Raw genomic sequence first — 21705 nt, 5'->3', positions numbered from 1 at the left:
TGCATTTCACTTCCTCTAGGCACTGCACGTAACAAGCTATTCAGTTTGATGCCACAGCACTCCTTAACAGCTTCAGTCCCCAAACTAAAATCCAATACCCTTAGATCCTACCTGGTACCAAGTACTGCAGAGTGGTACTAGAGGCACTGGAGAGCCACTTTTTCTGTCCTCGAGTTGCCTCAAGCCACAGAAAATAACTGAAACAAAAATACCTAATTCCCTAAAGGAGAAGGTTGTACAGCACATTTAGAATTCACCTTAGAAATAGAATTTTGTTCATTAGCCCAAGAAGATGATTACCAAGGCCACAGCACCCCTGCTAGAATGATTCTGCTGCAGGTATGAGAGAAAGAGAGTTTGTGTTTCCTTTACACTTTATTTAAAAATTTAAATGCTCCCCCATTGGTTTTTAAGCTGCAGTTGCATCATGCTTCAGAATTGAACAACCTCAAGCATACAGCAGCATTGCTTTAGCTGGGGAGTAGTTAGTATCAAAAGGGTACCCTTGGCAGATTTAAGAGCGTGTGGGAGAGACTGTTCAGTAAATACGAGATGATGGTAGTTTATTTTTTCTATGCATTGCTCCACTTCATATTTTAGTAGATATATCTTACTGAAGCAAAGGAACAATGGGAGAAATAGGTGTTGTCACAGAAATAGTACTGTTTATAGTAGAACTGAAAATCTAGAGAAGGCATGATGAACAGCTTTGAACAAGGCATCTAGAAAAAAGTTTATTATTAAGGAAGACTGTGCTCTAGCAATTGCTAGCTAGTAAAGCAGTCCCTCCAAGAAATACCTTTACTTTAATTTTACTCAACTTGAATAGACTTGTAAAATGTCATGACATGCATTGATGAGAGAAATTAACTTGCCTCTTCCCTTGAGCAGAGTTTTCTATTTATAACACAGTTCCTTTTACAATGCAGTCATAACTGAGGTATAACTTATCTATTTTATCATTACCTTCCCCAAATGGATCACAGCTGGTGGCTGGGCGGTCCCAGTCTTCAATGAAGAGCATCAGGAACCTGCCTTCCCTTCCTCTGGTTTGTAGCTGCGGGCACGCTCTGCAGTTAGGTAGGAAGCAGTCCTGGCTTTGCAGACAAGGCATTGGATGTGATGACCTGCCCTGGGTTCTCACTGCTGGGACTGTTTGACAAGGCGGAAGGCTTCTAGAAACTCGTTGAAGTCAATGTTTCCATCTTTATTGAAATCAATGCTGCGAACTAAGTCATTGATACCATCGTCTGTGAGCTCAATGTTCATGTGGGAGCTGAACAGCTTCCAGGTTTGGTGGAACTCCTCAAATGAGATGAGACCTGTGAGGCAGAAGAGGCACAGCTGCCTCAGTACAAGGCTTGCCAGCACCTGCTCAGATTCACTGCCTGCTACCCTAAAGGAAGGAAGTGACTTTCAGATTCTGCAGCTAAAGTTCCTAGCACAGAGAACAATGGATAAACTACAAAATAAAAGTGGCAAAGAGACATAAAACAATGTGTGGGAACAAGAGAAAGACTTGTCCGTTCTCCTCCCTAATGTGATTTGGTGGAGATAGCTGCTCATGAGAGATAACTCAGAACCCAGAGACGCTGCATTATTATCATTGCGCTCATAACCATTTTTTCTGCTGAACTCCTCCGGAAAAAGAAAATCAGCTGCACAATTCCTTTGAAACGCCTCATTTGTGGACATATGCATTGATAATATAGAAGCTCTTGAGGCTGATACAGGAAGGAAAATACATGCCCTTTACTGTTCAATCAGAATCCTTTAGTAGATACTAAAGGAAGACCAAAAGTAGAATGGAATGTAACGCAGTGATCAACACACCTTATACACCTCCTTACCTGAATGATCTCTGTCTATGATCCTGAATATGGTCTCCAGGTTGGATCTGTTTCGATAGATAACTTCCAGCAAGCTCGACTGGATGTGCTGAAAGACAACATATTGTCATGCTCATTCTACCCTTTTCAATAGGTCTGTATTTCTGCTCTGATCGCTAGCTGCAAATCTTCACATAATTAAAAATGTTTATGGCTCTTGGGAGTTTGCCAGCAGTGCACTTTGCACTGTGTATATGTTATGAAGTGAGTTCATGATGTCTGAGCTTTCTATGCAGCTCTGAATTAAAGCACACCATCAACCTGTCACTTCCAACTGTACCACTTTCCCAAGTCAACAGAGGAGAAAGGGACTCAAGCTATAACCATTGCAGTTGTTTCTGCTGAATGCAATCAGGAAGGCTGTGAATCACAGAATGGAGTACAGTTTTCCTATTCAAAAACCTGTATCCAAAACTAGCTCTGGGCTTCTATCTCATACATATCATCCATTTCTACAATGGAACAAGCACCTCTAGAATACCCAAATTCATGCAAGTGCTTTGTTGACTTCATTATGCTTTTGGATTATACAGGAATTATCCACTCTCCTAGCCTTTCCTGCCATGCTTGGCCCAATGCACTGAGCTCTTGTGAGCTGCTCTGCTTTGACAGAAGGGAGTGAGGCCTTACCTCTTGGCTCCTCTGCTCCATGGCCAAATCATCAAGCCAGGACTTGTACTCCAGCATGCCATCTGCTGTGCTGCGCACCAACTGTGGTCTCAACATCCGCCACGGCAGTCCCAGGTGCAAGACTGACTCCACTGCTGTTGCCCAGTTGCTCAGCGTGATCCTTCCTGTAGGGGAAAGCCATGGGGACCGCTGAAACCAGTGGCTGAAAACATGTAAAGGCTGTCACTCCCAGGTGCTATATGTGGCCGGGCTAGAAACCAACCCCAGAAGATCTATTATGCCAAACTGCAACACAGTTGGCACCAAACAAAACGCTCAAGGTGCCCTGCTAGCTAGTAGGGTCATGAAGCTGTAACACAGCAAAAGCAGTTAATGCTCTCCCTGCCACCAAAGCAAAAAACCTACAACAGCATGCTTACCCAGCCTACTGCGCTGCTGACAGAGACAGCTCCATTTCTCCATGGCACCTGTGAGCACTTCAGTTCATGTAAAGGACTTACACAGTTTTACAGACATCTGCCTACAGCAGCCACTGCACAGTACAAGTGCTTTCTGCTCCCACCAGCCTCAGCAAGCTTTTGACTACTGCAACAAATTAGGGTGTGGAGCTGCAAACCTCTGAACACTTAATTTTGTGTATTTCATTGCAAATCTGTGACCTGCATCCAGTCCTTTCCTGCAGCTTGTAGCCTGCACAACTACATGAGTAGTTCCTCAGTGACCCAGGAATGTAGAAAAGCTCCCAGTTTAGCAGTTGCTCTAAGAGTTAAACTGGACTCGTGGGAACAATTTCACAGCCTGGGCAGGAATACCCAACAGGAAGGCTGTTCTGCTGACTGCCATGTCCCTGTTTCCCCCAAGGCACATACAGACAGATCCGCTCAGCTTGGTTGATTCTCCTGACTGGTGCAAAAGCAGCCTGAGTATTATGAACTCACAGCTCTCTCCTTAAGACTGACAGTGGTAGCTGGCTCAGAAGGGATTCTTCAATTTCGACTTCAAAGAGATTTTAGACTTTAGGATTGCAGAGGCTTAGAAACCACTCAGCCAAGTGACAGATGTGTTCCAGGTCATTTTTACAGTGCTTTCTCAGTACTCCTGGTGCAAAAGGTTCTCCTTGCACCAAGTTTGAACTGCCACACATTAAGCTCATCATCTCTCGCTTCTCTTCCAACACCCCCTCATAACAATAAGGCATTAAAGCAGAAGAGAGAGTGAATAACAGCAAATGGGACCAATATTGTTGCAAGGTCTGACATAGCCTGTGATGTGACAGCTGTCAGTGAAGAATCTCCCAACCGGACATGCACTCACCTTAACCTCTTCCACTTCATCCCACCAGAGAATTAACTCAGTGTCTCATGGCTCAGATTTACCTGTGTTGTCTTTATCGTACAGCTTGAATGCACTGATGAGGGCAGAGGTGTGAGCAAACAGCTTTTCCCGCAGGGCTCGGAAGGCTGACTCCTCTACTCTGCTGATTCTGAAGCATGCAGAGAAGAAAGAAGCATTTTAAGGACATGCCATGAAGTGCAAGGGAAGCTGCACATCCCACTCCTCTGGCACGTCCATGGATTGCTGACACCCTCACACAACAGCCCTACACAGCTACTGCTTCTCTGCAGTGTTCGTAACAAGGCACTGCATACCTAGAGCAGTATTTCCCACAGCTGATGCAGTAAACCCCTGCCAAAGCAACAGAAACCTGTCCTTGCCTATATAAGCTGTCAGCAATTAGTACAAGTCCAGGGAAAAACAACCTATCCTAGCAAACTTCCACAGTTGGTACTGTGGTACACCTGTTTCTGTTTACATATTTTTGTTTCAGTTGTTCTATCACACCAGTCCACATATATTTTTAGCAGCTGTACAGTTTTGTAAAGTAACAAAGTGAAAAGGAACTTCAGGAAGGTCAAAAGTTAAAACATGACATTGGAAAGAAAAGCTGGAAAATTAGCAGCCAGTACCTATTTTGACCTTCCTTAATTGCTTCCTCCTTGTCCCTTGTGAACCTCCCTTAGGGCTATGATTTAGAACGTTCAGCTATGAAAGTTCAGCTTTGGAACCAAACTTTCTCAAAGCTCCCAAAGTTTTCCCTTTGGGAATTTTGACTTGGTGAATTCTTATTAACAAAAGCCTTGCCTTTGAGTCATGGTGAGGGTGTGGGCTGTCTTGTTTGCTTGGTACTGAACAAAATGGGGCACCAGGTCTGGCCCCAGCTTCACATAGGCTCCCCTGTTGCTGCCAATCTCGTAATAGTTTGAGGCTGAAAATATGGTCAGTACCTAAAGAAAGGTATTTACAGTCAGAATGTACATCCTCTGTTATATGTATATAGGTATCATGAAAACAGTGCATTAATCCTGTCTGAAGTCAACAGATGATGAAAGAAACATTTTCACAGGGAAAGCAAAGAGTGAGGTGAGAGCTCCTCAGGGGTGATAACAGCCTTGCATCGACCTGGCCATATGCTGAGCTTCTGCAGCTTCTCTGCCCTCTCCCAGCAAATTTCCACCTTCCACTGCAGTTCAGCTGAGGCCACTGAAGTCGCTCTGAGACTTCCAAGAGCAAAACTTTACGGCAGCAGCTTATTATCACTTCTTTTGTATTTAATTTTCAGAAACTGCTTTAATTGCAGGCAATTGCACAAATGAATTCAGGTCTTTTCTCACATCGGAGAAATGTGCTTTACCTGGGTAACGGTTCTCCCCAACAGAGAAACTGTTTCTGACTGCCCCAAACTAATTACTCAGCTAGCAGCATATTTCAGTAACTCCTAATATGGCTGCTCAATCATTTTATATATACTTCGGAAAAAAAAAAAACCTAAAACAAAACCAAGCCAACAACCTACAACACTGGAAGAAATGAAGAGCAGAGACAACAGCAGGATGGAAACCCCAGCATCCTTCCACCACCCCCTCACCAACCTTCCGGTTGTGACAGAACTCATAGCCATCTTGCTTGCACTCATGGGAGCGAATGAGGAACTGCAGGTTGTACTTCTCAAGGATCTTCCTCGTCACATCAGGCCCAAAATAGCAGCCACCACCTCGCACCGTATTTTCTCTGCAGCCCTCCTGAGGCATGGGGTCACTCCAGAGGATGTCTAAAATCTGAAATAATCAGAACAGTTCACTGAATGATGTGTACCCATTGACATTTACTAAGCAAATACAGCGCCATCTCTGCATCCCTGCTGGGACTGCTGCTGCTACCATAGCGCAGAGATCTTTCCTGAATCACAGCTGAATCTCCATATTGCTCTGCAAGACTGTCACAGCCCTGAGCCACCACAAAAGGGGTGATACTGTTAGCCCAGAGCTGCAGCCACGCCGAAAGTGCCCGAGGAAGAGAGAGGTCCATGAATAAGGCCTGATACAAGCTTTCCCTTTGCTCTTGGTGGATTTCAAGGAGACTTTTCTGACTTCCTGCAGCCCAAAACATGTCCCGGGACAAGTAACCCAGCAGATCCCCAGACCAAGAGTGGGCTTAGTACTAAACTCGTTTGCATGACAGTCTAGATGTTCAGCAGCCTTCACTACTGTAAGTGCTGACTCAGTGACCACTACGTGGATTAAAGTTTAATCTCTTTAACCCTGACCTGAATATACAGCTTTACGCTGATAAGGTGTGTAATACCAGGATGTCATCTGCGATGGGTGGTGAGGAACAACGGTTTCATAGCACGCAAAAGTCTCCCAAACAGTCTGGTCCAACAGAAAGCGGAAATCAAGTTCCCAGGCTCTGAGAGCAATGTACTCAACGTACAGCTTGGGTAAAACCAGAGAATCAGTCTGTTCTTAGTATCCAAGATCACAACTCCCTTGTCAGCAAACGACGTGTTCACTCATAGCATTGGCCTCAAATATCCCATGCACACACTATAAGTGATATAAACACTGGGCTCTATCATCAGTCTTGCCTATCATTTATCTCCCCCGCAGTGAATCACAAAAACCTGTCACCCCACTCTGTGCCTGAACAGTTTGATTTATACAACAGGAGAGTGCTGTGCTAGGTACAAATGCTGGAACAGAGCCTAGAGTGCAGACAGCCAAAAACCCAGTGGAGAGGCTGACATACAGGGCTAGGAGAAAGGCAATGGCAGAACAGCAGCAAGCACCAGTCACACAGCCTGCATTCTACAGGAATCTCATGCACAGCTCTTCACTTGCTAGTGATTTATGCCATAGGACGCGCTGGAAATAGTACAACAATCCACCAAAATGTCCCCAGTGAGCAGAGAACAGAGCAGTTAGTCAAAAAACAGCAGAAAATCCATTCGCTCTTCTGATGGCACTTCAGCACTGACTTGCTCCTTAACTCTACTTTGCAGAGCAGCAAAAATCTCTTTGCAAAGAGGTCTGTGCATTGACCCACACATTTTATAGCAAGATTCCTCAAAGGAACAGAGAACAAAGCTGTGGAAGGCACCAAAAGCAGAGCCCTGCTTATACCACTCACCTGCTTCCACTCCTCTTGCCGAGTCCAGCACGGCCCATCCAAATCTGTTAAGGAGACCAAACTGGAGCAAGTGAGCTCCTCCTCCTCCGAATCGCTGATGTCCACCAACTTGCGGCACCACTCGATTTGCTCCTGCACCGTCTGCCGGACCCACCTGGAGAACTCCACCCTGTTGGCCATGCTGGGAGCCTGGGCTGGTCGGGGCTGTGAGGGTAAGCTGGACGTTGTCTCATTCCCTGCTGAATCAGGCTTTGCTTGGCTCTCCCCATTTATCTCCTTTATTTCCACATTTCTGTTTGACTCTTTTCTTTTCTTCCCTCTCAATACAGAAATAAACTGCAAGAGGAAGGAGAGAAAGCACAGATAGTTAAATGGCTTGGAAAGCTGGATCTCTTGCTCTAACATCTTCAAACAAATCTGTCAAGCAACCAAGGCCACTAAGCTTCAATTAGTTTTGCTTCTATGAAATGGAGATTAATTGTAGGAGGTTATTAGTGCCACTTGCTCAGATGTACCATTCTTGGCTTAAAGCTGGGGCCACAAACACAGCCTGAATCTGGATTCATCTCTTCTTCATCGACTTTACACTGCTCAGAAATTTCATAAAAGATTGCATGGAGTTAATCTGCACTTGGAACAAGACAGAAGAATGAAGGAAAGACAAATCACTAATACAAGTGCTTGCCATTATATTTAGAGAAGGGAAGTAGTATTTTCTCAACTAGCACATTTAACACAGATAAATTAAATGACTTCTCACAATCCCTCTGGAAATATGGTGCTTAGAAAAAGAAAAAAAAAAAAGTCTAATGACCTATGGGATGACAAGACCCTGTCATTGCTGCGTTATTACTGTCAATACCACCACACCCATGTAACAATGTAACTGTCCACCGTTTACCTGGCTACGATACTCTCAGCTTCCAGAAGTCAATAACACTTCTTCCCTTCACATCTCCTGCACACACCCTATTAAATGAAATCAATGCGCTCCAAGACCGTACACAAACACACTTTTTGACTACGAAGACCATCCTTTACATTTCTCTTGTCAACAGCCAAGTTTACATATAGGTGTAAGCTCTCAAACCACAAATCAGCAACACAGATTTCTCTTGCAACATGCAGGAAATAAAACATACTTTATTCCTTTGGATTTTCTCAAGCATGTCCAGATCAGTAGTATCAGAGACACCTCCATGTATAACAAGGACTTTCTGATCAATCAGGGTGGCCAGAGGTAGCCAGCAGAACACATTCTGAATCATCTTCAAGATTTTCTTCCCATGCAACTAGGAGGACAAGGCAGAAAAGCAAAGATGAAGCCTCAGGCCTTCAAAGTCCACATTTCACTTGCTGCAGAAGACACGAACACATGCCTACCTTATATTTCTGCATGACTTCCTTTGTGAAACCATACCTGCAGGAACAGAACAGAAGTTGAGTGGGATTTTGCAGCAATACCCTTGACATTGTCATTAGCCCCACAAGGAACTCATACCGTAAGTTGACCATGTGGTCTTCATGGTTCCCACGATTGAGATGAACCTCTTTTGGATATATCAAAAGGAAGGTAAAGAGGATGATGAGTATCTCAAGGGACTGTTTGCCCCTATCTACAAAGTCCCCATTGAACACATAGGACTTGGAAGGAGAAGGAAGGCCATTCTGTAAAAGTAAGGACAGGAATTATGTTACAAGAAAGGTTTCCCCATGATCCTCATATACCTTCCCACCAGCTGCACGCCCTCTTACTCCTGCCCCAAGTTACCTTATAGAACAGAGCCTAACTTATTTTTATCCTCTAGGCTCCCAGTGACAAATGCACTGAAAAGTGAAAACAGGGAGTCAGAAGGTGGTGCCATTGGTATTAGGACTTTAAGAAGGAAAAAAAAAAAAAAACACCAAAAAACCATTCACTGGCACTTCCCAAATGTATTTGTATGTTCCAGCAGTTCTCACAGATTTAAAAGTCAGTGAAGGAATGAGCTTTAGCTTTGTAAAGCCATTTAAATTGACCTGGAGAATTAGATCTTAAGGGCCCAACTTGCAAATGCTTCTTAGCATGATCCATGTGATAGCTCTCATAATGTCTGGCCAGCCTCTCCCGCACCAAACAAGGTGCTTACCTTATAAAATATGAGGAACAAGTCATCCAGCTGGCCATGCAAGTCTCCTAACAGGCACAAAAAGACAAGTCACAATGTGTTTACCTTTAACTGAAAAATATACAGATAAATAACTTACTATAAAGTATCTCCTCTATAAATTAATGACCGCTAAAATACTGGAGGAAGTTCAAGGTTTGGCATAAGGTTCAAGGTTCCTGTTCCAATCCAAGCTGAAACCAGGCCATATCGGAATCTTGCTGCCTACAAGGTTCAGGAGAGTCTAAGCTGCAGATCAAATACAGCATGGTATGGTAAACCCAGACAGTTCAGAGAAAGCTGCAGCTGCCTTTCAACGCAACATTTTACATGTGGACTGCATTTATGTTCCACAGTCATATGGTACCAAATCATATGTTTGCCATCCCTTGCACCAAGAATTCTTCCCCAAAGACTGCGCAGTGCTTTCCCGCTCAGACGTACCACACACGGTGACCTCCTCGCTGTAGCAGGTGGAGACGTGACTGATGTTTGGCAATTGCTTGAGGTGCTTCCTGGTCTCGTGTAGAAGGTTTAAGACATAGCGAGCGTGGAGCTGCTACTAGGAGAAAGTGAAGGAATTAAAGCAGGAAATCAGTGACTGCCAAACAGTAACAGCTGTCTGCAAAGGCCCCAAGGGCCCTCTGCAATAGCCTGGATGGGAGACTCATGCAACTTTTACTGTGACAACAGTCACAGCTTGCAAACAGAACAACACAAATTCCAAGCAAAAGCAGCTTCACCTTGTCATCAGCAAAGGTGGCAACAATATCCAAAAGCCCTCACACCCTGTGGTGGATGCAATCCACTAGGCAGCACCATCCACTGGAGCAGCAGAAATTCCAGACTGGTATCACAGGTAAGAAGCTGCTATCTTCTACATTTTTCTTTGCTTTCTTCACATTAAGTCGGGTTTTGCCATGTGATCTGCACAAGTATGTTTGCTGGAGGCCATTGAAAAAGCATTTAACAGGCTTTAGAGAATTTGTTTTTAGAAGTCTTGTTTTGTTTGGGTAAGGGAGGCTTTGACACATTTTGCTGTTCAGCACATTGTCTGAGGGATGGGAACAGAACACTGCAGTTATACAAGGATTTCTCTTGTTACAATTGCTGAATTGGTACTGGACTTCTTTGTAAAACAAACAAACAAAAAGTCCAAACAGTTTTAGACTTTTTTCTTTCCTCATTTCAAGTATACTTTTATCTCATGAATCAAATATGCACAGCAAAAACAATTTTTATTAATTCTTTCCACCTGGGCCATCCTATACTTTTTTTTTTTTTTTTTTTTTTTTTTTTTAACAAATAAAAGCATTGCAACAAAAAAAAAAAAAAAAAAAAAAAAAAAAAAAGAAAAAGAAAAAGTTTCAACATGGACTACTATGGGTTTTTTTTTCCATTAAAATGAAGCTAGAGGTTATTAGTGGCACATACCTACAAAGATTTTGCAGTTTGTTAGAACTGTATTTCTGAAAGGAAAAGTTGCACTTTAAAATACCTACCAGATCATTTCTACCCCTTGGTTTAGCTGCCTGCCAGCTGCTGTGTTCAAATTAGCTTAGCTGCTGGGCAGCCCAAACACAAATCAGGTGTCCCACACCTCTGTATGCAAAAGGGGGAAGCGTGGTTCCTTTCAGCATCCTTACTTGTTTTTGTTTGAAAGCTTCCAGCAAGGCAGTCGCATGGTCAGGAAGGAGTGGGAAAGAGAGACGGGGTCCAGTGTAGGAGTCTGGCACCTCCATGGATTCATAGTCACAGTACTTCTCCAGCTCTGCCTCTTTGAAGCTTTCTCCACTTATGAACATGCGACTGATAAAATCCCCTGGATGGCAGATTGGTTGGTTTCATTGTTTATTTAAAATGAAAGAGATGAGGAAAAGTTAATTTGGCTCAATACACCATTCTTGTACTTTGATAAAGACAAGCTGTTGCTCAGGCTAGTGCAGCAGCAGAGGCTAGCTCCTGGTTTGACACCACCACAGAATTTGCAGTGAGGAAGGGGCTACAGGGTCAAGGTTCAGTCAAGTATGCTATGCATCAAACAGTGCTAGCAGCTACACCAGTTTCTACAAAAACGGGGTACTGGTTGCCATGGTTACATGAAGTGGTATTTTCAGTGACAAGCACAACTGTATAATGAGCTGTTTCATGTCACACTTTTTTTCTAAGCCTGCACCCACTCACATGCTCAGCATTATCCCAAATCTGTATAAGTATGTATGGTTTTTTTTTCATTGCCATAAGATGTCACAGCCCATCTCAAGCAATGGGGCACTATTGTGCCGTTTTGTATAGACACTGAAAAAAATACGTCCCTTCCTTGACAGGGCTTTGCTTTAAGACATATCGGGTGACTGAGAAAAAAGGGTGCCAGCTTGAAAGGAAGGAATGAGTGCTTCAGCAGGTTACGTAAATAGCTAATTCTGACATGGCACCATCAGATTTCAGACATAAGTTCCTTAGCAAGTTCTCAGCATTAGGAAATTACATGTAATGCTCACTGCAGATTCAGAAAGATACTGTACTAGTTGCAACTGCGCTTCTTTCCCCAGACAATGAGAGCCTAAATGTAAGTAACGTTGATACTCTGGAGCACAGTTCCCTAGATATAGCTTCTCTGTACCTTCAGAAATGGATTCTGCAAAGTGTTGGCTACCACGGTTTAAGAAGGCAGATTTTTAATACTGTTCTTAGAAAACATACAAAGGTTTTATTCCCCCTTCCAGCTCCTAAGAAGTAGGAAGCTCCACATCCCTTGCACAGCTCTGACAACCTCCATATAATTCACTCTGCAATTTCCTGATGCCTTGCCCCCTCTCCCCCCGCCTTGCTCTTCCCAAGGGCAGCACTGGACAGGGTGCAGTCTTCTGAGCTGCTGGTGCCCGATCTCCAAAAGACACATACAAACTTACTTTCTTTACTGCTGCTTGGTGTGAAGTTGTCCATGAGGTAACTGAAGAAGTTGTGAAGCTGCAAGAAGAAAGCTCATCATAATTTGCTCTGGAATATCCCCAGCGCTCACTGGAAATTCTACAGAGTGACACATTAACATCATCTTCTTTTTGCAAGTATCATCCTTGCCCTTGTCATGTTGTCTGGCATGTACAACAAATCAAGCTATATGTGTTCTGTATTGTTTTTCTTATAATGAAGTAATAGTAGTAGCTTTCCCTTCAGCCATACACATGGAAGAACTCTCCCTGCTTGGCAGAAAGGCAGTGATAGAAGAGAATGTTAAATAAAATTAAACGAAGCAATCCAATGAGGATTGGCTCTTGTATTCAGACTCAGGAAAGGGCTTGTGATTTTAAATGCTCCTTAGGGCTTGTTTCAAGGCTAATTTCTTAGGGTTATATCACACAACCAGGTGGGAAATCTTTAGGTAAAAAGGAGGCAGGAAATTCAGCCCTGAAGCACTTGCAGGGCTATCAGCCAGCAGCCAGAAACAAGTGGCAAAGCCAGCATCCTCATGGCAGAGAATTCAGAGAGGAGGCCCTGCCTACCAGAATGACTAATAATGGCAGGCCAGGAACGTTCCCCTAAGAGGGAAGAGAGAATTAGTTCCACAGGAGACAGAGTTTACTAAGTAAAAACCAAAACCCAAACAAATAATATTCCATATCCACAAATAACAACCCCCTCTACATTTAATGCAAAGTTGTAAAATTCTTGATGCATGGAGATTACTTTACTTCCCTAATAAATGATGTTCTTTCCTCCCCAGACTGCTCCATTCACCTCTAGCTACTTTTACAGAAGCAGTTCCTGCAGACCCTCAGGAAAATGTTTTTTTCTCTCCATGTATAGAATCACAGAATTGCTCAGATTGGAAAAGACCTTGAAGATCATCAAGTCCAACCACAACCTAACCATACTACCCTATCAACCCTCCACTAAATTATGTCCCTGAGCACCACATCCAAAGGGTTTTTAAACACATTCAGGGATGGTGACTCAACCACCTCCATGGGGAGCCTATTCCAGTGCTTAACAACCCTTTCTGTAAAGAAGTTTTTCCTGATTCATAGGTTACAGTGTCCTAGAAATTGTGATATCCTATGTCTTGCACACTCACACAGGAAGAAGCTGCCTATTCCTGCCTTACAAAAAGTTTGCCATTGGCTCATCCTCACGGAGAGAGAATTTTCCCCGTGTGCTCCTTTCTTTGGCACCTTACCTTGATCTGATCCTGCTCACAGGCGTACTCAATGGATTGAAAGATTCTCCAAGTGCACCGTCGGCGCATTTCCAGGCGAGCAACATGGCGCCGATACCACCTTTGGATCAGAACAGCTGCCTTGAAAGCTAGGGAGCAAAACCAGAGCAATCTGCTGAGCTTCAGTTGCTGCACCAGCTGAGATACCACCCTGCTATGCTCCTTTCCTGACCTTCACAGCTGAAGAGAGATCTTTCTCTTCCAGGAGGAAGTTTTCAGAAAAGGTGTTCTGATGCCTAAACATTAAGTATAACAGAACACCCACATCTTTTCACTCTATTTCAAGAGGTGATCTTACCCTGCCCAGAGACCTCTGAAGTACTTCTATCACTACCAGATCTTCAGCACGTTAAGAATTTACTGTTGTCTACATGTCTGTTTACATCCTTCAGTGTCAACAGACAGATGAATCCCTTCTATCTACTGTCATCATTTTCATGTCCCTCCTTACAGTCTAGGCTTTGGGCCAGGCACTTGACTGAGACCATGCAAAATGTAGGAGAATAAAACAAGGCACTGAGTCCCTTTCCAGAACCTTAAAACTAAAAAAGGTTTTTACCTCTCTTCCTTTAAGCCAAATAAATACCTCAGCTTCTGCATTTATGGTCAAACATCAGGAAGTGATCTGTGTTAGTGTAAATGTTAATGTTTCATTATCTTGAAGTAAAATAAAGAAAAGGGGAAAACCAGCCCTTCATCTGCTTAATGACAGAAGGAATGAAAGGCCAGGGTTTTTCGCACCCATGGTTCGATCCACAGCCAACACTGCCACCAGGCTCTTCCCTCCAAACGATGGCCATTCTACCTGGTGTTTAACACATAATTCCTCTGCACGTCTCCAATTCCAGCAATTTTCATTACAAGATCATTTCAGTTGGGGTGTGTGCTTTAAAGCAAAGTACACTGGTACAGTTTCCCATTTACTTCTCTGAATTCTGCAGCCAAACATTGTACTTCTCTAGGAACACTTATATCCACCTTAGCTGGTCTTACCACTATTTGAACTATTTGAACTGTCTGGTTACTTTACATTGCCTTTTACTAGTTGGCACCTCTTTTTATCAGGCTCTGTGTCCCTTCTTGTTCTCACTTAGAGCCCTGCATTTAAAGCGTTTCCTAACAGAGCTTCTTTGTATCAAGCTTCAGCTAGGGGAAGAACACTGCTCTGCCTAGAAGCTGGCCCCCATATCAAACAGACACTACAGTTAGCACAGCTGCAGAAACTTGCATTCACTTGGCACATGGTCTGTGAGAGCAGTGCTGTGTTCACCAGAGCAGGAAGAGCAATGGGGTGCACGGGGTGGAAAATCTTGACTGATACCTCTCACCCTTGCCCCAAAGGCTTCTAAGTTCTGGTAAGAGACACAGACAACACATTCAATTAATTATCTTGTATTATTAATGTAAACTTCCTATGTAATTCAGCATGAAACACTTCTTGACCTTTACCTGAAGATATTCTGATGGCTTATGTATTGAATGTAAGAATCCTTCTAGTTTATACTACTGTAAAACCATTAGGAGGTGCAAAACATGGCAAGGAAGGAGCTGTTGCTGTTGTGCAGATGGGGAACTGAGTCACAGTGTAGGCATGGACAAGGAAGTAAGATTTGGTTAGCCTTAATTCAAGAATAACTTGTGTTAGTTTTTGCCTGGGCTGAAAAAGTGCCTTCTGATCTGCTGGGCTCTGAGGAAATGAAAAAAGGCTGACTGTTTTTTCTGTAGATTGCGCTCCCCCAGTGCTACCTCCTCAAGCCTCCTTTGTAGCAGCCTCCACACCAGCTGCCTTATTCTCTCTGCAGCAATTTGGCTGGCATGCAGCCAAAGCCATAGTCACAATCACTCTGAAATATCTAACTTCTAAACACGTTACATTCCCTTAACAGGGGATACAATATCCAAACACTGCAGCAGCAGTCAGGTGTCCTTCAAGTGAATCCCGAGCAGAAACTGGTAGTCAAGACTCCACATGTATAAACAAAAAACAGATTCTTTGAAATATTACAATCTATTTTATGAGGATCCAAGTAGTAAATGGAATCATACCTCATCATGTAAACTGAAAAGCATGCCAAAGTGGCAGCACTTGAACTCAATTATGCCTGTTTATGCTAGCACTAAAGTTCACAAATCAGCTGTCAACAAATACTGTCTTCTTTCTCTGAAACCATTTATAACCAAAGCAATTGTGTACCAGAATAATCTTGCCAAGTCTCCTGCATGGCAAGTGCCAGCAGAGTATGATTTCTTTATAAGACACTGCAGAAATAAAGGCAGATAGCTAGAGATAATGTTGCTGCTTTATCAGTTCTGCACCCAAATATAGTCTTTAAGCGGGAGGTTCAGCAAAAGGAGCAGTGTGCTATCATAATCTATCACCCTGACAGCACATGAGGTTACAACACACACGCATTAGCCAGAAATTGATTAGTTTGTCTGACGTTAGTTCCAACAGAAAGGCTTTTTGCTGCTTCCTTTCTGGTCAGATTTGTATTGATTATCTGAACAGCTGATGTTTCCTCAAACCTAGTGTGGGCTTTCTGCATGACATCTGAAATTCCTCATCACAGGAATGTCCGAAAGACATAACCTCCTCTCAGGACTATCGAGAAAAATGAGAATCTGGAAGTGAAACACATCCCACCACAACCTTCCAGCAGCACATGCAGGAACAGACAGGGAAAGGTTACATTTCAAAGAATCACTCACCATTTTCAGACTTCTGTAGAGAGTACTTGTAGTTGGCATTTACAGAACTACCAGATCCCATGTTTTCCAACTGGTACTCCTAGAATGCCACAGTCTGGCCCAGTATCACCAAAACCACACAGGAGGTGCAGGAAAGCATTTGATCAGAATCCAAACTGCTGTAACATGTCCCACAGTGCTGAGTCTATAATTAAATATATTAACACTTATTAAGATCAACAAGCGGATGTCCTGTCTTGTACCAAAGTATCTTTTCTGCTAACATGTATTTCCAGCTACTTGGTTGTCTTTTAGACTATCTGAAGCAACGATTCCCATCTTACTGTTTCAAATTTCAAGTCAGCTGTATGAATAGAAGTAATTCTGACACTTCTTGTGTGTTACTGTAATTGTACAGTAGATGGATAAATCAGGCATTTGTGTATTCACACAATGTTCCACATGTTTAATTTTAGGTTTCTAAACTCTTAGCAATATGGTTGTCTTTGATGTGAACCTCCATTTCAAATGCTGCCAGAAAATCAGCATGATTGAGCTCTGAGAACAGACATCAGCTCTGAATCCTAGTGATACCTCTTCCCTCACGCATGCACAGCTAAAGCACTTGAATAAGGCAAAAAGTGCTAAAATACTCCATGACTGCATATTGTACAGCACATAGAAAAATATTTTTTTATACTGATCTGATTTTTATATAAAAATATTTTTTTATACTGAAAAATATTTTTTTATACTGGTAAATAAGTTGATTTGGCAGCTCTTCAGTATCTGCAAAGATTCATGCATAAATCCTTCTGTGAAGGATAACTCTTGTTATGAGGGATGAACACACATGGTATTTAAATCTATTTGCAGTTCCACAGCACGAGGGGGGATAAGTCTAAAATAACAATTAGCTATCATAAGAAAATAATCAGCTTTGTTAAATAAAAACTGCTTTTCTTCACCTCGCGGATCTGCTTGAGTGCGGGGGTGTATGATGCCATCAACTGCTCAGATCCTGGCCAGCATCAAGGGACAGGACAGCCAGACTTGTGTTAACCTCACTGCTTGCTCTGTTCAGAGCAAAAGCATCCTGTTTCAAGAACAGGTCAAAATTCTGAAACCTCTCACTGAGGACAATCAGGGTGCCTTCCACTGTCAGACATTTCCTCTGGGAGGAGGGGAAAATAGGAAAAATAAAACTGCACGTGCTACTATTTACAGTAGTTCCAGGCTGTATCACAAAGAATTTTAAAGTTTTGGCATTTTTTGTTGTTTTGTTTGTTGTATTTGTTTGTTTTTTAACCCAGAACTGGGTACAGGGGAGAAAGCCGAGAAAGGAAAGGAAGGAAAAAATTACCTTAATCAATGCTAGGCCTGGTGCTAGCAGGAGACCACATCTCAAAGGTTTCTGAAGGGCCAGAACAGTAGGACTGCAGAGGCACTTCTTCCCATTAGAGAAGGGAGAATCCCTTCTCCTTTTCTCACTTCTTGCAGCCCTTTTGCCTAGTCGCTCTCTTTCTACCTAGCCCACACCTTTCCTCTCAAAATAGCTACACAGATGGGCAGAAACGCTGATTGAAGGGACACATCCGGTGTTGTGTAAGGTACATGGGCACTCCTTGCTCAGGGAGATGATCCATACTGAACTAAATGTCAGCACAGAAAGTTTCTAGGTGGATAAAACACTGAAGTTTTCTGTCCTGCCCAGAACGCTGAACTGCACAACTTCATGATGTACAGATGGTGCAACAGGAGAATACTTCACAATGTTGCTAATAAAATATCACTCACTCTACTTTAACATTATTTAATATCAATGCCATAAGTGGCCTGAAATCATTGCAAATTATGTCCAAATACATCTGATGCTTTACAGTATTTACGTTCCATAACGCAGTTGCTCTGACAGCTTTTCAGACTATTAACTACTTAAGCAGACAATTGTGCACACAAAAAAATCCAAAGCTCAAGCAATTAAGGCCATTCCTTGTCTCCTCCTGTATGGCACATCCCACTTCAGGAAAAACAGATTTTCAAGCTCAGAATTTCTATGTGTAGACTTACAATTCCCGTATGGATATTCAAAGAAAAATGCCTTCCCAAAGAGACACATCTGAAGATTTCAACAATTATGAGCTATATCCTCTAACAGCTCAAAAGAATGGTTCATTCTAGAGACATCTCCAACCATCTCTACTCACTGCATTCTGGTATATGCAGCAGGGCGATCTGAAACAGCCCAGCACGGGTTCCTTTTAGATGAGATGACACCAGAGGACATGCTCTGCCTACTAAATGGGAGCAATTAATTCACAGGAGCAGATTCAGGCCAGTTCCAAAAAAAAAGCCCTGAAAGACATCTAGTGCGGCCAACTGTTCCTCCACAGGGCAGGACAACACAACCTGTGTGCCTAGCTGCACCTCAGGGACCTGACACTGCCAGCCTCAAAGGAAGGTGGATGCTTTAAAGATACCTTTAAAAATACCAGCATGAGAAAAATTCATTTTTTAGGAGCTAGAACTCTGCCAGATCAGTTTAAAAAAAAAATATAAAAAACCAAAAAACAACAAACACATTTTAAGTAAATACCTACAGTGTGTTCAGGGGTACCACGTATCTGTTTTGATCAAATATGACCTTGAATTTGAGATCACTGTTGGAGACACAAAATAAAACTCTTCCTTATTTCCTCCCTTTCCAGCGAAACCAGACAACCAACTCAACCATTTGCTATTGCACAATCCTACTTTAAGGATAAGTTCTGGCCATCCAGAGGGATGATCAAGTATTAGGAGCGCCTGTAGAGTTCTCCTACCTAGTTCTCTTATTTGTTTAAAAGGTCTCTCCCAAGCAATTCCTGCAGCCAGCCACTTTTTGACTTTGTTGTCTTAGATTCTTCTGAGGGCCCCAGCCTAAGCAAAAGAGTGCAATGCAATAAATCAGAGAATCCAAAGAAATGAAACCTGCTTCAGGGGTGGGAGGAGTGAGGAACAAATGAAGTCAACCCAACTGCTCAGCACCTGTGATCTTTCCTCATCCACCCCACAGTGAAATACATCCTTCCTATACCTAAAACTGTTTCAAAGAAACGTTGACCCATAAAATGCAGGCTGAAATACCCAATGACAGTGGCATTGCCTCAAATATAGATTACGTATGTATTTGAGATAAAACAATGCATATGTGAGACAGTTGGCTCCATATTCCTTGTCTTGTTCTTCCTGTTGTTCCCCTCATGTGGAGATGCTGAGGTTTTGTCTGGTGCACAGAAGTCTTCTGAAACAGGCTTCCTGCACTTCTTTTGAGAAGCTGCACTACATTCATTTACCTTCAGCTTGTGACTCTCCCCTGGGATGCAGTGCTGCAATGATCATCCTCTAACAAACACATGCTAAGTAAAACAGGTGGTGAGCCCTCACGTATGCAGTTACATCACAACTAAAACATTAAAAAACGTATGGACTGAAAAGCAGCACATGGATGTAGACAACTAATAGAACAGCAGAAGATCAGATGCAAAGAGGAGATGCATATTTCCCATTCACCTGGGTCTGCACTGGAAAGGCAGAACTATCTAACAGCTGTACTTCGCATGCATTTCACAAGCCATGGGATAATATATTTGATTTTGCACCACAAGCTGATGACTTAATACTACCCTATGATATAATAACACATAAAAGCAAATAAAGGAAAACTTGCATAAATCCTCGTGTCTCAATTAAAGAAAAAACTACCAAAGAACCCCACAAACAAAACGTGAACAAATTACCAGTCCGAAACAGCAACAACAAAAGCCTATTGCAAGTGGGTTTTTTGCAAGTATTAATTTAATCATTTTAAAGCCAATGCAAGTGACATCATTTTGAATCAAATTCTATGCACTGTAACAGCACTGAGCTTGTCCAGACTACAGATCTGTGCAGAATTTGGGGCTCCTCCCCGGTGAATCAAAAGCCTCCTGATAAGGAGCACATGGAGCTAACATCAAAGCAGCACATTTCCTAACTAAGACTACACATTTTTCATATCCCATGCACAACTGAGTCCCCACTACTACATTTTACAGACATTTGGGTGACTGAGGGAAGAGGTAAATAGAATCTGGAAGGCAACAAGAAAACAAAATGCGCTCACAGAGAGTTTGCTAGGAAGAAAACAGTGAAAGAAAGATGTGAAACAAAATTTATCAACATGGCACTTAGAAGCCACCAACAAAATAAATAAAGTCAAATAATTTTCACAAGAATAAAACGGTCACTAGCACTGGAGAAAGTGATGATCCTTCCTTTCCCTCCTAGATTAAATACTCACGTCCCACGTGTACATCAGACTTGGCGCTGCTCATAGCTGGAAACATGATGGTGAAACAATTTAATTTATATATGCGCTGAACTCTGCACCTGCACAGGTACAGCAAAGCCAAAAAGGAGAACTTAGAAAGTCCCAACCATAGATTTATACACCCTGACATATAAAAGGACATTTCACCTCAAACTATGGGTGCCGAGTGACTACTTCTGAACAAAAAACTCTGTTACAGAGAAAAGAAAAATACAACTTACCTTGCCACCAATTGCTAGCTTAAGGACTTGCTAAAATACGCACAAAAGCAGCTTGCTCTCCACTTTTTTTTCCCCTCCTGCTTATATAATCTCCATTCAGTAACAAAGTGATCAGTAGTCTCTGATTTACTTGATTACAGATTCAGAAACTCTTCCTCAGATATCTGAATAATTAAATTTTTCCCTTAGGCATGCAGAAGAAACTGCCATTGCCTTCAAGAGCTGCAGAATAAAACACATGTGTTGTTGTGCAGGGAGCGCAGATCCTTCGATTTATTTACTGCAGTTGTTCTGAGCAGCATTAAGAACGTTCTCCCATGTGATGCTTAAGAAAGGTTACAGGTCTGAAATGGATTAGGATTACTGAGGAGGATTAGGAATGAGAAAGACAGTAGGTTGGCCTCTCTCATCTTAAAGAATGAGCTCTTACACACTTTCAAGATGCTTTTTGTTAAGTGCAAATTTCTCAAAGAAAAAGAAATAAACATTTCACCTGTTCTCCATGTTGAGCAGAAAAGATTTTGGTGCTTTATAACTAGGGAGCCTGGGCTGCAGACATGAAAGAACAGAGGAAGCAAGGGTAATGCCACTTAGTTTTTATTTATTACTTATCAATTCTGACATAAAACTGGTCTTGAGAAAGCAGAAAAGCTGTTTTACTTCCCATTCTCTAAAAAGCCAGCACACAAAGCAGATGAAATGTCAGACAAGGATGAGCAGTGAGCAATTCCAATAACTACAAGTGTTCCTTTCTTTTAAAGAACAAACCAAGCAGATCTCACAAAGAACCAAAACCCACCAGAAATAACCAGTGCTACATTTAATGTTTTCTTACATAGCCACCATTGTTTGTTTGTTTGTTTTTTTTTTTAAGCTATAAAATAAGAATCAGTCTCTCTGCATTCTTTATAAAAGATTTCACTTCTTACACAAAAAGAGCCTGAAACATTTAATGGGTTAAATCATCTGGCTTGTAAACTTACTGTTCATCTTTTTAGCATATAATTCAACTAGTTATGTAAATCTTTCTGATTGGAGGAATCAGTAAATAAACACTTTCAGTAAAGCTTCATTTTGTTGGCAGTCAGGATGCCTG

At 42.3% G+C, this 21705-nt stretch overlaps 1 protein-coding gene across 8 annotated transcripts; it reads right to left on the bottom strand.

Moving 5' to 3' along the window:
- Positions 1-549: 549 nt before the first annotated feature.
- On the bottom strand, positions 550-21688 carry PPEF2 (protein phosphatase with EF-hand domain 2). Of its 8 annotated transcripts, none has more exons than XM_052683350.1 (17): positions 18860-21688; positions 16059-16242; positions 13311-13438; positions 12046-12103; positions 10780-10955; positions 9578-9692; positions 9116-9162; positions 8488-8654; positions 8370-8406; positions 8129-8278; positions 6987-7322; positions 5450-5635; positions 4662-4804; positions 3896-4002; positions 2520-2683; positions 1851-1938; positions 550-1322 (listed from the first exon to the last, which is right to left on the bottom strand). In XM_052683350.1, exons 2-17 carry the CDS (start codon positions 16117-16119, stop codon positions 1141-1143), a joined length of 2145 nt encoding a protein of 714 aa, XP_052539310.1. In that variant the 5' UTR covers positions 16120-16242; positions 18860-21688; the 3' UTR covers positions 550-1140. The 8 variants fall into 8 exon arrangements, with proteins under 8 accessions (XP_052539310.1, XP_052539305.1, XP_052539304.1 ...); XM_052683345.1 differs by having other exon boundaries at positions 8370-8654; positions 18860-18956; positions 20306-21688; XM_052683344.1 differs by having other exon boundaries at positions 8370-8654; positions 18860-20394; positions 21103-21688.
- Positions 21689-21705: the final 17 nt, after the last annotated feature.

The sequence above is a fragment of the Tympanuchus pallidicinctus genome, unplaced genomic scaffold (assembly GCF_026119805.1).
Source record: "Tympanuchus pallidicinctus isolate F22 unplaced genomic scaffold, pur_lepc_1.0 scaffold2, whole genome shotgun sequence".
Classification (NCBI taxonomy): domain Eukaryota; kingdom Metazoa; phylum Chordata; class Aves; order Galliformes; family Phasianidae; genus Tympanuchus; species Tympanuchus pallidicinctus.
The sequence above is the reverse complement of the archived record's forward strand: the minus strand, read 5'-3'. Positions and strand labels throughout refer to the sequence as shown.